Source organism: Lutjanus erythropterus, chromosome 20 (genome assembly GCF_056507025.1).
Source record: "Lutjanus erythropterus isolate fLutEry1 chromosome 20, fLutEry1.hap2, whole genome shotgun sequence".
NCBI lineage: Eukaryota > Metazoa > Chordata > Actinopteri > Lutjaniformes > Lutjanidae > Lutjanus > Lutjanus erythropterus.
Window position 1 is genome coordinate 21,024,376 of NC_139336.1, and position 16,103 is coordinate 21,040,478.

A 16,103-nucleotide genomic window follows, 5' to 3' on the forward strand; every position below is an offset into this window, starting at 1 on the left:
AGTAAGGCGGATTCAGTTCAGCCATGCATAATTCAGATTTAGGGAAACAAAGGCCTGCTTATGTCATAACAGGGTAAGCTACACATTCTGCAAGTTGAGCAGAAGAGGCTGAAAATCTGCAGCCTGCTGGAAACAGGATTTGAGCTCACTCGGCATCTTTAGCTTTCATGTGTCTTCCAGGAACAGATTTTACCTATTTTACATGTTTGCTAACGTGATAAACACACAACAGTTAACACCGTGCATTCATTTTATTTCTTCATAGAAAAATTTATTGCCTTTAAATGAGAAACGATTGCTTTGATTATGCTTTATCTATTTTATTTTCTAACCAACTGTTTGTTCTTATTTTTTCCAATGGAAATTTGTCATTATTGACATTTTTCTCTTTCAGAGGAAACAGGGTCACTGTTACAGCTAGAGTGAAGATTTTTGCATCATATGAAACTAGAAAAGTTCTAAAGGCCCTGTTTTAGTAAGAGAAAAACAGACATGGCCATTTTCAAATGAGTCTCTTGACCTCTGACCTCAAGATATCACATTTGCTACTAGAAAAATTTGACACACAGCACTAATCTTCAGGTCCCCAGCTTTCAGATACATACTCTCATATACTCTTGACCTGCTGTCCCCAAAAAAGATCTCCCGTGCCCCCCTACCCTTAAAAAGGACAAAACTAAGAGTATGTAAGTGTATGGTTTTTTAATGGCACCTCATGTTGCTCTCTTTGTTGTAGCCTGAGTTTGGTGCCTTTTTTGTTTGAGAAAACTCACTTTCTCATCACGGCGGTCTTCATTTGTGTCACGTTGTGTTTTCTTACTTCCTCCCACACTTTAACATCCCCTCTTTTTCAAACTGCTCCTAACAGTTTGTGATCACAATACAGAAGAAGACAAACTGCCAAGGTTTAAGTAAAAAAAAAAAAAAGTCTAAAGCCTAAAGGCTGTTGATCAGATATTATCTGCTATGCTCCTCATGCCCTCTGCTGGACAACTGAGGAGTCTGCAACAGAATTATATCCCTTTTTTTTCAAATAGAGCACTTGCTTTGACGTATCACACACCCAGAGCGCTGAACCTTCTGATTAAGCAAATTAAACTATTGAAATACAAGCACAGCAAATATCTGAAAGTATAGCGAAGGAAAGGAGTATCTGCTGTGATAACCTTAAGGTCTGTGGGATCCAAAATCTCCCAGGACTGAAGTGGGCATCTAACATCCACCCCATCATCAGCAAGACCCAGCAGAGGATGTGTATTTATCCTTGGGAGCTGCTGCACAGAACATCAAGTCTCTCCTTTAGTGGAATTAACATATTATTGTGCCTACTCTTATAACGATGGGCCACTGGAAAATGCAAACAAATAATTATTTTCAAATTTTACTCATTCATTGGGACAAATAATAAAACCACTGCTGATAGGTTTCTTTTGCTGGCGCCTGTTTCTCTTTGTTTTTTTCACAAATTAATCATAAAGGTCAGGATGCTTTGTGCACATCACTGTCGACTAGACTGACCATCAAACAGGACAGAAATAGATTACAACAGACAGTCAGGACTGCAGAGGAAAAAAAAAAATCAGCAGTGCCAACTTGCCCTCCATTCAGAACTAATCCTTTCCACAGGCAGGAAAACATCAGTGCAGATCATCACACCCTGGATAAAACCTGTTCCCACTTCTCCCCTCTGGTAGGCGCTAAAGAGTGAAAACAACCAGACACAAGAACAGTTTCTTCCCACAGGTCATCACTCTGATAAACAATTAAATACAATGTCAGTAACTCTCTAATACTAAAACATCCACTTAACTATAATTATAAATGATCTATTTACAGTTTAAAATATATACTGTGTATGTAACATGTACATATCATGCATCATTGTAAATATAAATCCTGCACACTGAATATGTAGCATATAGACATTGATACATGCATATACTGTACATAACCACCTGCTTCAAGTATATAAAGTAATGTATTACATTATCTCATCAATATTTATCCCCATTTGTATGTTTTTTACATAATAGTTTTTTATCTGAGAAAAACTTAAGTTACATTCCTTGTATATGTCCACAATAAAGTTGATTCTGATGTGATTCAGATAAAAGTCAAAGTGCTCATAAAAAGATACCAATAAGTGCACAGGGTGGTGTAGAAGTTGCATGCATATGCCAAGGAATTGCATTTTATGACATGTCAAATTAGATGAAGAATACACTAATTAAAGATTTGTTAATTGCACATGAAAATAAAACAGGTTTCACACAACTCTTGTCCTGACATGCCACTCGACTGTATGTTAGTATTTTGATGGTAATTTACAGTACAAATAAAGGGACACAAGTACTGTAAGTGAACCATGAGTTGTGATTGTTTTGTCAACTGTTGCTTTCAAGGTCAACAGTGAACTGTCAGGATCGGTGGACTGTGAGCCCTCAGAGGCACGGACAGCGTTTTGTTTCACGACTTCATCTGCTGATGAAGACCATGTGATGCAGTCAAAAGATCCAGAACAAGCAAATAAGTGGTTTTGTAAGCTTCTATTGCAAAGGGGGAAACAATGGACATGTTTTGATGCTTTGGCCATGAAAAGAAACATTTCCTGAATGTTATAAAGTCAAACCTCAGAGTTGCAGACAAGCAAACATCAGAAAGAAGAGAGCGAGGACATGAAATTATTAGGTTAAGACCAGGTTCACATTTTTTCATATCTGTTAAAATAATGACCATATGATATTTACAGTGAAAGAGTTTATGGTCACTGTAACTGTTTGGGGATCATGAATATATGTTCGAAATTTAATAGCAATGCATCCAACAACTGTTGAGAGACAAGAACCTTATGGCTTTAAAAAGAAAAATCAGGGATCACCATCGTCTGGGGGCCGTGAATGTAAATTTAAGATTTCATGGCAATCCGTTAAATAGTTGTTGCAATAATTCAATCTGGACCAAAGCGGTGGACTGACCGAGATACTGCCATCATCAACCTTAGAGCCATATCACTAACATGGCTAAAAAACTGAAAAATTGCATGGCTTATAGTGTAATTAGTCACATCAGTGTATCCACATCTTTTTAGACTTTGATTCTACAACCTGATGGAAGCACACTGAACGATTGAAAAGTTATTTGATGCACCATCTGTGACAACTCCACCCAACTCCTCACATTCATTCTGTTTCTCTGCCATACACTCTCTTGAATGCGCTGTCATCTGTCAGTGCAGCTTCTGTCAGCTGTCAATGAGCTGTCATCCGTCTGCGTTTTCTTGGCGGCTCAGTCGATGTGACCTATCTTACTATCTCCCGCCGTGTAGAGGACTGTGGCTTGCTTTCTGCCAAACGTGACTGAATTCAGTAGGACATCCTGGTATTTCCGGCATACTGTATTTGACATACTATGTATTGGGACATACTAAAACTTTTTCTAGCATAAATAGTATGGCTGTGTTCATGTCATTCCAGATCCAGCCTATTCCACCACCTGACTGTCTCACTTACTCACCTGCTTCACGTTTCCGTAATCAGTAATAAATCCAGTGGTATCTATTCTGGCTCCACCAGATTGTTTGCATCCGTCCCAGCTTTCCAGCCTTGATTGTATTGTTTGTCTGATCCTGACTACCTGACCTCCAGTCTGGTAAAGGTTATCTTTGTCGACTGATCTCCTTGTTTCAACCCTCACCTGTTTTTGGAATTAAGCAAACAAGACCTTTTACTTTTACTACTACTTTACTATGAAATTTGCATGCCAGATACTGGCTTCTTTGTACAGTTTGCAACACTGGCGCTGCACATCATCATTATCTCTTTATCCCTGTCCCTGACCCAAATACTTACTTACTTTGTTCACCACATTCACATTGTAATTATAATATGTGAAACTGCTCCCAAGTAATTTACTACATTTTACATTGCAAATACATGTACATGTGCATGCTGGGAATCCTGCTAATATGTTATGTTTCTATAGAATCTTATTTTAATGAGTTGATTGAATTCTGCATTCAATCAACTCATCATGCAAAGTCAAAAAGTAAGAAGAATTCATATTTATGAGCTCTGAAGAAGCTAGAAATTTTAAGTTTAATTTTATTTAATAAACAATACTTACATGTTAATGTTAAGTTAAGTTTATTCCAACAAATCCCTGTAAGATTTTCTCACAGTGTATAGGACATTGCCTGTCATTAAAAACTGAGGAAAATTTTACTTCTGATCATCTTTGGTTTTAGCCATCATGACAGCGCTCACATCTTAGTGTTATATCTATTGTCATGCTGCACACGATAAGTTGAGCAGACTCTCTAAGCAAACAAGAGAAAAGACGACTAAATCATCGGCAGATATCCAATCGTTAACCAGACAATCCTCACCATACATCCAGTCTTACACTCATTAAACTTTTTTTGAAAGATCATCCATATTCAGACTGAAGCAAATGACAATATTCCACCTTGTTGGACCCCACTGGTTTCTCGGAAGGGTGCAGATATACTCTTACCACATCTAGCTTGCATGCTTTGATGTGAATACCAAAAGTGCAAGATCAAATATGCGGGGACCCCTGGCTCTTGTAGTTTAGCACGCAATTTACCATGATTAATTCACTCAACCGCTTTAGGCACATCCAAGAAACACAGAAATGTTGTTGTGATATGTCTTCTAACAACTTTTCTTCGGTGCATAAACATATACAAAGATCTGTGCAGCGTTTATTTTTACAGCCAAACTGATTGTCAGTGGTAATTATTCTTGAAGCCTGTCCAAGAGAATTTGTTGTAATACTTTGAAAAGAATGCCAGTCAGGGCAACTGGTCTGTGATTCACTGCACAGTTTGCTGTGTTAACAGTGAGCGTACAACATTAAAATATTCAGCTATACATGCCCCTCATGCCTTGTGGATGATTGATTCAGCCAACATCCACATTTCTTTGAGTCCTCCTTCCAGGAAAATGTATAAACTGGGTCACAATCTGGATGAATCACGGCCAAAGGTTTGTGATATCTCGGTCGCGCTCCAGAATGAAACATGAAGCTTCTTCCCTGCATGATAAAAAGCACTTTGTTAACAATGTGTCTTCATGTGGAAGACACAAGCTTCTCAGGAGTAGAGAGATATTTATAGCAACCAACACATAATCACCATACCTTCAACCCCAGTTCTATGAATGTTCACATTCCTCAAAAATGCATGTATTATCAGCAAATTGTGTTTAAAGTACCTCAAAGTACTGATTTTGTAGTAAAATGGTTTCTGCAAGTGTTGGATTATTTTGTACTAATTACAGACATTCAAAATGAAAATATATGAAAAATTGTAATCTGAAAAATAACTTGTAACTAAAGCTGTCAGACAAATGTAGTGGAGTTAATAGTACAACATTGTCCTCTGAAATGCAGTGTAGAAGCAGCATAAAATTAGATGGCAAGGAAAAAGTAAAGTAAAGTACTTAAGTAAATGTACTTAGTTACATTCCAGCACTGACCGAGGACACTAGGGCCACACGGACACCGAGGCTGCTGCTGCAGTGTGAACACAGAAGGTTAGGAAGTTCAGTTCAACCAACTAACTGACCAGCAGTCTGTACCTGTGGGACAAACTCGTAACCCGGCAGCTAAACTGACACGGTTATAAACTGTTTCATATGTCTGTTCAGTGTGAACAGAGCGAGTTTGCAATCCGTATTATTTTGATTCCACATTGAAGGACAAAAGACATGAGTGGACTGTCAACAGAGGAAAGTGCTTTATTCCCCAATGGACCAACAAAGGTAGGAGCTGACTGCGATAAATCAACTGCTGCGTCGTGCCTCCTTATGGCGATTTATTGAACTTTAACAGGCCTACATATATATTTATTTTAAATAATTAATGTTTGGAATCACATTAACACATGCACACCTAACTAACTCCACACTTCTTACCTGCAACTTACTAATGAGCCAAAAATAAATAAATAATAAAATAAACAAAAATAAATACACGTAAAAGTGGAGAGAGTGGGCGACAGAGTGTGTTGTGAAGACATGGAAAACTACTGTAACTGTATGAGCAAAGTTGTCCACAATCACCTTTACATACTGTTATTCTGTCTGGCTAGTTTTTTGAAAACAGCTTTTACACTGACAAATATTTTATTAAAAACTCCAGAATAACTTTTAGGAAAAAAAAAAAACATATTTATGGTTGATTTGTATAACGAAATAATAAATACAAACTTTATTAACATCGCACTTTTCAAAGTTAAAAAGTGCTTTACAAGACAAAATGAAGAAATGGCAGACAAACAGTGAAAATAATAATAATTTAAAAGCAGTATAAAAAGTGTAGCCTACAGCATTAAGCAAAGGTAGCTGCATGACAAATAGTAAAGGAAACAATATTAGATTATTTAAAAAGACAGTCCATAAATAAGCAGGTCTATATACTAGTAAGGATGTTATGTATACTGTGTACAACTCCCATTATGAAGGTTAATTAATACAGCTTATTGTGTGATTAGAATTGTTGTAATTTTGCATTTGAAGTTTTCCAGGTAGCCAATGAAAATCTGAATGCAGACATATGTGGAGATGTGCTGAATAACTGTGATTTCCACAAATGTTCACCTTAATGTACAGGTTTGATGAGGTGCTGCTGATCTCTTAATCCGGGCAGCAGTTGATGTGTGAGGCCTCTGCCACCAGGGGGCAGTCTGCAGTCTCCACAGGACATCATCTAATACTGCTGAGCAAGTTAAATAAGATCTATTGTACACAAACAGTGCTCTCAAGTACACATAACCTCACAGACAATAGTTTGTACTTAAACAAGCAACTGCTCTGTATTTAAAATCTTTTTTGGTGTAGACGCTATATAAAAAGTACAATATTTCCTTCTAGAATTGAAGTGAAATGGAAGTATAAATGAGCAGAAAATGAAAAGATTCAAGATGTAAAATACCTCAGAATTGTATTGAAGCGCAATACTTAAGTAAATGTACTTAGTTACTGTCCACATTTGCTTAAAGGCTTTTCCCTGCTTCACTTTGTATATTCATAGTCATAGAAAGTGTTGTCACATATTTTCCAAGGAAAGTCAGTGAATCAGCTCAGACTCTTTACAGTTGTGTGTATGTGGTTCATGACCTGTAGATGATGTGATTCTGAGTATTTTCACTGTCACTCACTGAAATCATATGCTTCACTAAAATCTCAACCAGGACACTAGCCAGGCTTCCTTATGCAGTAAATGCAGCGTCAGAGTGTTTCTCTTAACTTGTTTCAGGGTAGAAAACATTATAAAAGTGTGTATACATACAGGGCTTTAATGTCCTGACAGATTGATTGTGTTTTGACCGAGTGGCATGATCCAGTGTTTGCTGTGACGTAGAGGAGATATTTAACAGCTCTAAAGTCAGATACTAGATCATTCAAGCACCACTTTATAATAATGGATACTTTCTAAATGGTTTACACGTTTAAGCTAAGTGTAAAAATGGTTAATAAATCATTTTAATGCTTTATAGATCACAAATAAGTGATAAAAGGCAGGGTGGGAAAAAACAGATGAATTCATAAGCTGTGATGGACCTTTGTTAACAGGTTGCTAACATTTATCAGTGCATACTTGATGTCAAGTTAAACAGGAAGTTCTTTAAACCTGCGTTAACAGAAGTTTTGGGCTTGTAGTTGCAGCAGAAACAAGCTGTCAACACAACACATTTAAAGCCTTTTGAAGGAGAAATCTACAGTATATTTACTGTATTATTAATAAAATGACCATGACGTGATCATCAGAGATTTAAGAAACACGCTAAGTTGAAATACTGGCTTCTCCGACAACAACACTACAGCCAGCATGTTCTCCTTGTGAAATTTCTATTCTGGGTAGGAACGACTGTTGTTATTTGCCTGTTTCACATTTGTTAGAGTTCAAATTAATGCCAGATGTTCGGTGAATGAGTAAATGTCTGTTAATGAGTTGCAAGAAATCATCAATAATCTTTCAGAAGGAGTAACGGTTAAATTGAACAATATGTTTATGGAGTTTGGCAGGCAGTCACTGAACACCAACTCCAGAGAGCGTCTTTTTGGAGCAACGAGCTTTTGTTTTTGGGATAATGGTCTTAACTCTACATTGACAGACAACTAACTTATAAAGAGCTGATGAATTTAAAGTGTAGGATTCATTGTCAGTTGTTCCTGTCAGATTATAATGTCGCATTCATCTTGTGCTCCTGCAGTGTTCCTGCAGCCTGCCTGAGCTTCCTTGAGTCTGGGGAGGAGCAACCGATTTAATATACCATCAATGGCTCCAATACTAAATATATTAAACTGCTGTACTCATTTTGGATGTGCAATTGTTAGATACTGCTCGTTTAATTTTAAGCTAGTTTTATAGTTTAGTGCGTCATATTTTGGATCTTACGTATTGCTTGGATCTTACATATTGCTCCTTTAAGTTGCTGTGCGAATTCTTACTTTAGACATTCAGCAGATACTGAGCAGCATTATCATCCATTTGTAGTTGTGTTTGTGTTCACCTAATGAGTTTAAGTCCAATATTCAGTCTTCTTTCAGCTCTGATTTTAGTCTCCACCAACTCTTTAAGCTGTTAAATCCTCCACTATGTGCACCATCTAGGTGCTAACTGTGTTTGTCTGATGTTTATTGCTGAGCAGGTAGTGCACAGTGAGTTTATCCGAACCTTTAGCTGAAAACAGATGCTTGGTGTTGCTGAAAACATTACTGATGAGAAAGACGGGAAAAGTAAAGTTACAGGCTGTAAAAACCAAACCAATGAGCTGCTTAAAGATGCTAAAATTCTGTCTGACTGAGGAGAACAGCAGAGAGTCAGCTCGTCACTACAAGTGACCCCTTTCACATTCATGTTGTCATGTGATCTATTGTTGACACAGAAATATTGATCAAAGCTGCTTTAAAAGGTGAAGACAAAGCTGGAGCCATGATGGAGCCAAACGGTGGTTAGTAACCATGGCCACCACAGACTGAAGTGTGGCCATGCCAGCCGCCACCACTGCTAAGCCTATCTGTTGCTGGTTTCATCAAAAGAATAGCTCATTAATTCCTTACACGATCCTCATCTAGCAGTCACTGTTGCTTGAGTGAATGAATGAAGGATTGAGTGACCCATAAAGACTATTTGTCCCTCAGCTTAATGCAAAACAGAAAAAAAAAATTATAGGCACAGATTTCTGTGCCACACCAAACTAAATATGCAAGCCAAAGGATTATTTCATAAAGTTGCAACCTAAACATTACTGATCTACAAGAAGAAATATTTAGTCAATTATAACCGTGTTTGAAAGGAGATCAAGGCGATCCAGTGTTTCATAAGAGCTAGTCCGAGCATTGACAATGAGAGAATCTGATGAGTTAATTATACATCAGAATAAATCCAAGTAGGGCTACCATTAGTGATTATTTTCAATATTTAATAATATGCCAAGATTAATAAATTAATCATTTAATGTTTAAAGTATTTAATTCACAATTACATGTGACATAAAGGAACAGATAATCCTCACATTCTTAAAACCTGCAACCAGCTTCAAACCAGACATGTTTGCTTAAAAATATCTAAAATCATTAATCATTTATCAAAACACTTTCTGGTTTGTTTTCTCCCAATTAAAGCATTAATCAATTGATTTTTTCATCTCTAAATCCAATAACTGTTAAGACTGAAAATTTGTTTAACATGAAAGCTATCAAATCGTTAGCAAACTACTTTTAAGAAACTATTTGTTGTTGATTTGTTTATATTTGACTGCAGCCAGCAGCTCTGTTTGTTCCTCTGTCAGCACCTTACACACCTTACATTGTTTACTAGCTAAAAACTGAACAACACCTTACATTGTTTATTAGCTAAAAAGTTACGTTACATTGTTTTCTAGTTAGCTAAAAAGTTAACCACACATTAATTAGCTGAAAAGTTAACATCACGTTGCATTGTTTGCTAGCTAGCTAAAAAGCTGACATGTTATATTGTTTGCTAATTAGCTAAAAAACTGACAACAAGTTACATTGTTTACTAGCTACCTAAAATGTTAAACATGTTTAACAACATGTTAAATTGTTTGTTAATCTGCTAAAACATTAACAAGACATTATACTGTTCATTTAAAACATCACTTTATATTGTTTGTTAGTTAAAAAGCTTACAGCACTATATACTGTTCGCTAGTTAGCTAAATAGTTAACACCTTACATTGTTTACAAACTAACTAAAAAGTTAACACCTTATATTGTTTACTGGCTAGCTATGAAGTTAATAACATGTTACATTGTTTAATAAGTAGATAGAAAGTTACACATTACATTGTTTACCAGCTAGCTAAAAAGTTAAGAACACTGTACATTGCTATTGACCTAAAGGTAACACATTAGTCTCATATTTGCTGACATTTTATAGACCAAACAATTAATTTTGAAAAGAATCAATAGAAAAAAAAATGGTAATATATAATCGTAACCTTGTCATGTTTATATTAGTTCAGAACACTGTCAAAGGTCAGATGCCAGAGGTCAGCCTCAGTCATCATTTGTGATCCTCCATAACAAAACACACACTCAAACAGCTGCACACTAAAAATACGATGATATCTGAGTATCTTTATCAGGAAATCTATAAATCTGAGCTAAAGGAGAAGGTGGGAAGTGCACTAAGTGGTTTTTCATCAAGCCTCCATTACTTTGATGGCATTGTGTCTAATTCAGCTGGTTTAAGTGACCCCTGGAGTCAGGAGGAGCGCGGCCTCAGGGGAGATTAGAGGGTCATGATGGAGAGATGGGAGTGATATAATGTTAGTGTGATGGAGGGAGAGGGGGAGAGAGGGATGGACCGTGGCCAATCATCTGCGAGCAGAATAACTAAAGTGGAGACACAGAGGGGATCTCATACAGCCACAGACAGGCCTGGAACACAGGGAGATGAAGAGGGAGGTGATGAAGAGGAGCAGCCAGGTGGTTTAGTCCATTTGATTCGGGTGGTACAGTCCATCAGGAACACCTTTAGTCCTAAATATAATGTGGAAATCAAAGATCCGACACTAGCGGAGCGGCTGAGGACGCATGAATTAAACAACCTCCTCCTCCCTCCTGTCTCCCCCCCTTCATGTGCCCAAACGGAGGTGTGTGGAGGAGAGGAGAGAGCCGCCGATGCCCGGAGCCGACGGGAGCCGTCAGTGTGCAAGACAGGAAGGTGGTACCCGAGCGTTTCTTCCCCGGGCTCTGAGTCCGGAGGCGCGGCGCTGAGGCATGGGCTGCGCTCCCAGCATCCACGTCTCTCAGAGCGGCGTGATCTACTGCCGAGACTCGGACGAGTCCAACTCCCCCCACCAGACCACCACCATCTCTCAGGGCACCGCGGCCACGCTGCACGGGCTCTTCATCAAGACCGACGCGGCCGAGACCATCCCGTCCGTCATCACCTACCAGAACCGTCACTCGCGCAACAACTCGTACCGGGACCGCAAGGAGAACAGCGGCGGACACGTCCGCATCGAGGCCGAGACGCAGACCAGCCACACCAGCGTCAAGGTACAGTCACAGTACGGTAGAGAGGGGAGCGTTTAGATGAAGCGGTGTAGTGGCTCAGTCACATCATCATCATCATCATCATCATCACCATCACCGGGTCGTGCGTGAGAATCACACGTGAGGAGGCCTGTCGGTTTGTTTGTTTGTGAGCAGAGGAGGCCCGAGCCTTTAATTACAACCTGTAATGACTGGAGTTCATTCAGTCTCCTTCATTCACTGCCTGTCAATCCGTCTGCAGCCAGACATTAACAGTGATGATCATTTAATGTCAGGTAAAGATTTTCCTCAAGGATGCATGACAGATAGGCCAACAGAATTAATCATTTATTAATCAAAACACTATATTAATCATGGATCTGACTTATTTGACTGTAAAGGACATATCCAGTTGCACCCTGGCATGATTTTGCCATTTCTTGCTCTAAAGAGGTCAAATACTTTACTTTAATCTCCCATTTAGCATTTATAGGCACTGTAAGTCAGTGATGATGTACAGTGAGCAAGTTGGTATTGTGAAATAAAATCCGACACAGGGATACAGAATGGGGTCTTGAATCATCCTTAAGGGGTTTATTTTACAATAACGACCTGCTCCCTGTACATTATCTGGCTTGTTACATGGCGATGTACCAAAAAGAATCAATAATTTGATGCAAAATGTTTTCATTTTAAAATGATCTTAGTGATGTAACAATGATGATTATACCCTCAGAGTCTATGATCTGAACTGTTCTTCATAACAAAGGTCTGTCATACATAGCAACAGTCTGCTATAAAGAAATAACAGACACAATTGAATTTAAGTCTAAGTCTCCTTAAGTTAATTCCTTCAGTCATTCACTGCCTCCATCAATTCCTCTGCAGACATTAACAGTGATGATAATTTAATGTATTGCATATAAGCCTGGTGTGCATTAAGTTTCCTCCAAAGATGCCTGAGAGAAATGACAGATTGACTAACAGAATTAATAATTTATTAATTAAAATGCTATAGTTAGACATACTGTATATCTGAATTATTTGACAGTAAACCACACAGCAGATGCATATGCAGCTGTACCCTGACATGATCTTGCTATTTGTTCTGTGAAGATGTCAAAACTTCAATCTAACGCCCCATTTCGTATGTATAAGCACCATAGTAAAACTACTACAAGAAACCTTCATACTGTGTTAGTTTTGGAGGCTCCTGTGGACAAAAGCGATCATTTTTCCATCGCAATACCACAGATATAACTGCAAAAATAAAAGGCAGATGCTATTTGCACCTGGTGTGGAATAGCCAATGTGGCCATTTACACCCAGGTGTACATAGCCTAGCATAGCAAAAAATATATAGGCCTATTGATGTTATGTTAATAGTACACATGTGGTAATATTGTGTAAATAATCCAGCGTCTCTTCAATATACCGTATGCACTTAATCTACATTTCTGTCTGTTCTCACTTTGCTCCCTCCCCAACACTCTCTTCCACACTCCTTTTCACTATCCAGTCAGTATAATTACACTTTTTGTATGCTTTTGTACAATTATGGTTGCAGACTCTCTCTCCACCTCCCTACACTCATATTTTGAGTGTCATTCATTTGCCAAAAAAGAAAAATTTTAAGTGTTGCTGAAGTTTTGACCTGCTCACACTGTTGCCTTTTTCTGTGCAACTTGGAAGCAAGAGGCTGAATATTTGTGCTTTAACAAAAACTTGTTTACACGCTCGGGCCGGGCGATATGGCTTATAAATAATAATATTTTAGGGATATTCTCTGCTATACACAACATATATTTTGATATACACTTTCTCAGAAATAACTTCGCGTTAATTCTCCAATAGTGCAAACATATGATAATACAATAGCAAAATACAGTGCACCAGGGCTGCACCTAACAATTTCTTTCATGGTTGACTGATTGGCTGATTACTTTCTCAATTAATTGATTAATTATTAGTTGTTTGTCCATAAAATGTTAGAAAATGTTGAAGAATGTTGATCAGTCTTCTTTTGTCCACAACCCAAAGATACTCAGTTTACTGTCATAGAGGAGTAAAGAAAACAGAAAATATTCACAGTTAAGAAGCTGGAATCAGATTATTTGAACATTTTTACTTAAAATATTACTTGAACCAATTAATTAATTATCACAATAGTTGGCAATTAATTTAATAATCGATTAATTGTTGCAGCTCTACAGTACAACTTCTTCCTGAGGTTTCATTTAAAGATAGACATTTTAGTTTGTAGATCTTTAGCTTGAGGCCATATTCACGTGCACACTGTCTGAAGTGGGTGTTGTACGTTGTGACAGCATGCTGGGGGCTTTAGGAGACTTGGATTACACCAGACGAGCAGTATGGAGGCATTTTATGTTTTTGTCAGTTGTTTTTTTTATGTTGGAAAAGTTCAGCAGTGTTTTCAGGACTAAAAAACTAAACTTGATCTTCAGTCAGCATTAGGGTGAGTATAATGACTGAAATTTTTAATTTTTTGGGTGAACTATCCCTTTAAACAAACTGGGAGATGTCTGATTTAGCACAGGAGAGGCTGTACATAATACATGATTAAGACAAAATGAAAAATAGGTTCATATAAATAACTTTACACTAATAAGATGTAAAATAAATAAATAAATAAAAGTTAAAAGAAAAAACCTTAACTCAAGGTGCACTTTGTGATGACAAATGAGCTTTGTACATGACGAAGAAAACCTCTGAAAAAGTAAGTGGACCTTGAGTTAACTAAGAAAATCAAGTTATTATATGTCACAGGTAAGGTGAGGTATTTAATATTTCGTCATGATATTTCATAACTTCAATGAAAAGTTGTGGCAAACAGATAAAAGATATGTTTGGGGAGATCTTAAATGGGAAAAGAGTTTAAGTTGGATTTTTTTTTTTTTTTTTTTTTTTTTTGCCATTTTACCTTTTTATTCAATGAGTATTTTTGCATTTGATGAATGAGGGCTGGTTGATTGTCCTCGGAGGGTTTTTGTGCTGTCGGTTCATAACATGGGACAAACACTGTCAGAATGACGTTAGGAGCTCAAATCAAAGCGGACTGTGGAGACACTTCAGCCCTATTGTCCGAACCATGTAAAATCAATTCTTCTTCATTCATTAATTCATGACACATATTTGCTGACAAAACTGAAATAAAACGTGAAGTTAATTACCAGTTCCCGTGTGATCAGCAAATCAATTATCTGCACACAGCATACAGACAATTCACCCTCAAATCAAAAATGCATATTCTTCGTCTGTCCTGTAGTGGTATTTATCCTTCTAGATTGTTTTGGTGTGAGTCGTGAGTATTAAGATATCTATGTAGAGATGGCTGCCTTCTCTCAAGTTTAATGCGACTTGATGGCACTCAGCCTGTGCTGCTCAAAGCAGCAAAACAATTCATTTGAAAAATGTCTTTCCAGAAATAATGGCCCAGTTAGTCAAGATGGTCCACAGACCTTGTTATGAGCAGTTTCATAAGAACTTTTTCTTCTTACCGAGCTACACCCATATCACTGCACAGAAGGAAGCGTGCATCAACGTATGAACGAGAGGCTTTTGCTTGTGACAGCACAGGATGTAAACATTAATGGTGTCCTCCTCAGCTGGACTGTGACGTTAGCACCACTGAGCTAGCTAGCAGTTGGCAGGTGTAGTTTAGTACTTAAAGAAAGTAGTTCCTACACGAATCCCTGTCTAGAAACAAAATGTGTAGATTATCTTGAGTAACTTGATTTCTAGAAAAAAAAAAAAAAACATAGCTGTTTAGTTTTTCAGGTGTACTTTTTTGGTGCTTTGAGCGCGACAAGCCGAGTGCCATTTAGTCCCAGTGTATTGAAGAGAAGGGAGACATCTCTACGGCTGATATCTCCAAAACTCTGCAACTTTGAGCTAAAGTGCAAGTGAAAATAAGATCTCACAAAGTTTATCTGAAAATAGAAAAAGTTCTATTTAAATCAGTAATTTTGCATCATAAGACTGAAAATGTTTCTTTTTGGTGGTGAAATGTTTGAATAAAAAAAAGCACTAAAATCAGATTTATTGTTTTCTTTCATGAACAAAGATTACTAAAGATCACTTTTTCTTAATTAGTGAGAAAGCGGTGGTGTGATGTGTGTGTGTGTGTGTGTGTGTGTGTGTGTGTATGTTTGGGTGTATGAGTGAGGGGCAGTGATCCAGTGTCCACATGAGGTGATGAAGGGGAGGAATGGACTATTTCAAGAGAGAGGAGAAAAAAATAAAATATAAAAAAATATAATAATATCCTAATACCATAACAATCAATTTGATTTTAAAATTAACAGTCAGCTGTTAGGTAAAGACTTCCAACTTATGTTATTTTTAATTTTTAAATCAGTGAATGGTAGTACATGTCAAGATTAGAATATGTCAACTGTTTTGGGGAAAAAGAGACTCATTGTAGCTGGATGACAGAGCATTTTAATGTCATATAATATGAGTGTAAGTGGTTGCAAAATTCAATATTATAACTCACGTCTGAGATGCTCTTAACTCAATAAACCAAACTAATATGTATTAATAAGTTAATGT

General features: G+C 37.4%; 1 protein-coding gene across 1 annotated transcript in view; it reads left to right on the plus strand.

Annotated features, from left to right (window-relative positions):
• The first annotated feature begins 11,127 nt into the window (after nt 1–11,127).
• The window catches only part of pde8b (phosphodiesterase 8B), a 57,351-nt gene continuing 52,375 nt past the window's right edge, over nt 11,128–16,103 (plus strand). The window contains exon 1 of the mRNA XM_084746167.1: nt 11,128–11,555. Coding sequence (XP_084602293.1) covers nt 11,274–11,555 — 282 coding nt within the window. The 5' untranslated portion in view covers nt 11,128–11,273. The remainder of the gene's footprint in view (nt 11,556–16,103) is intronic.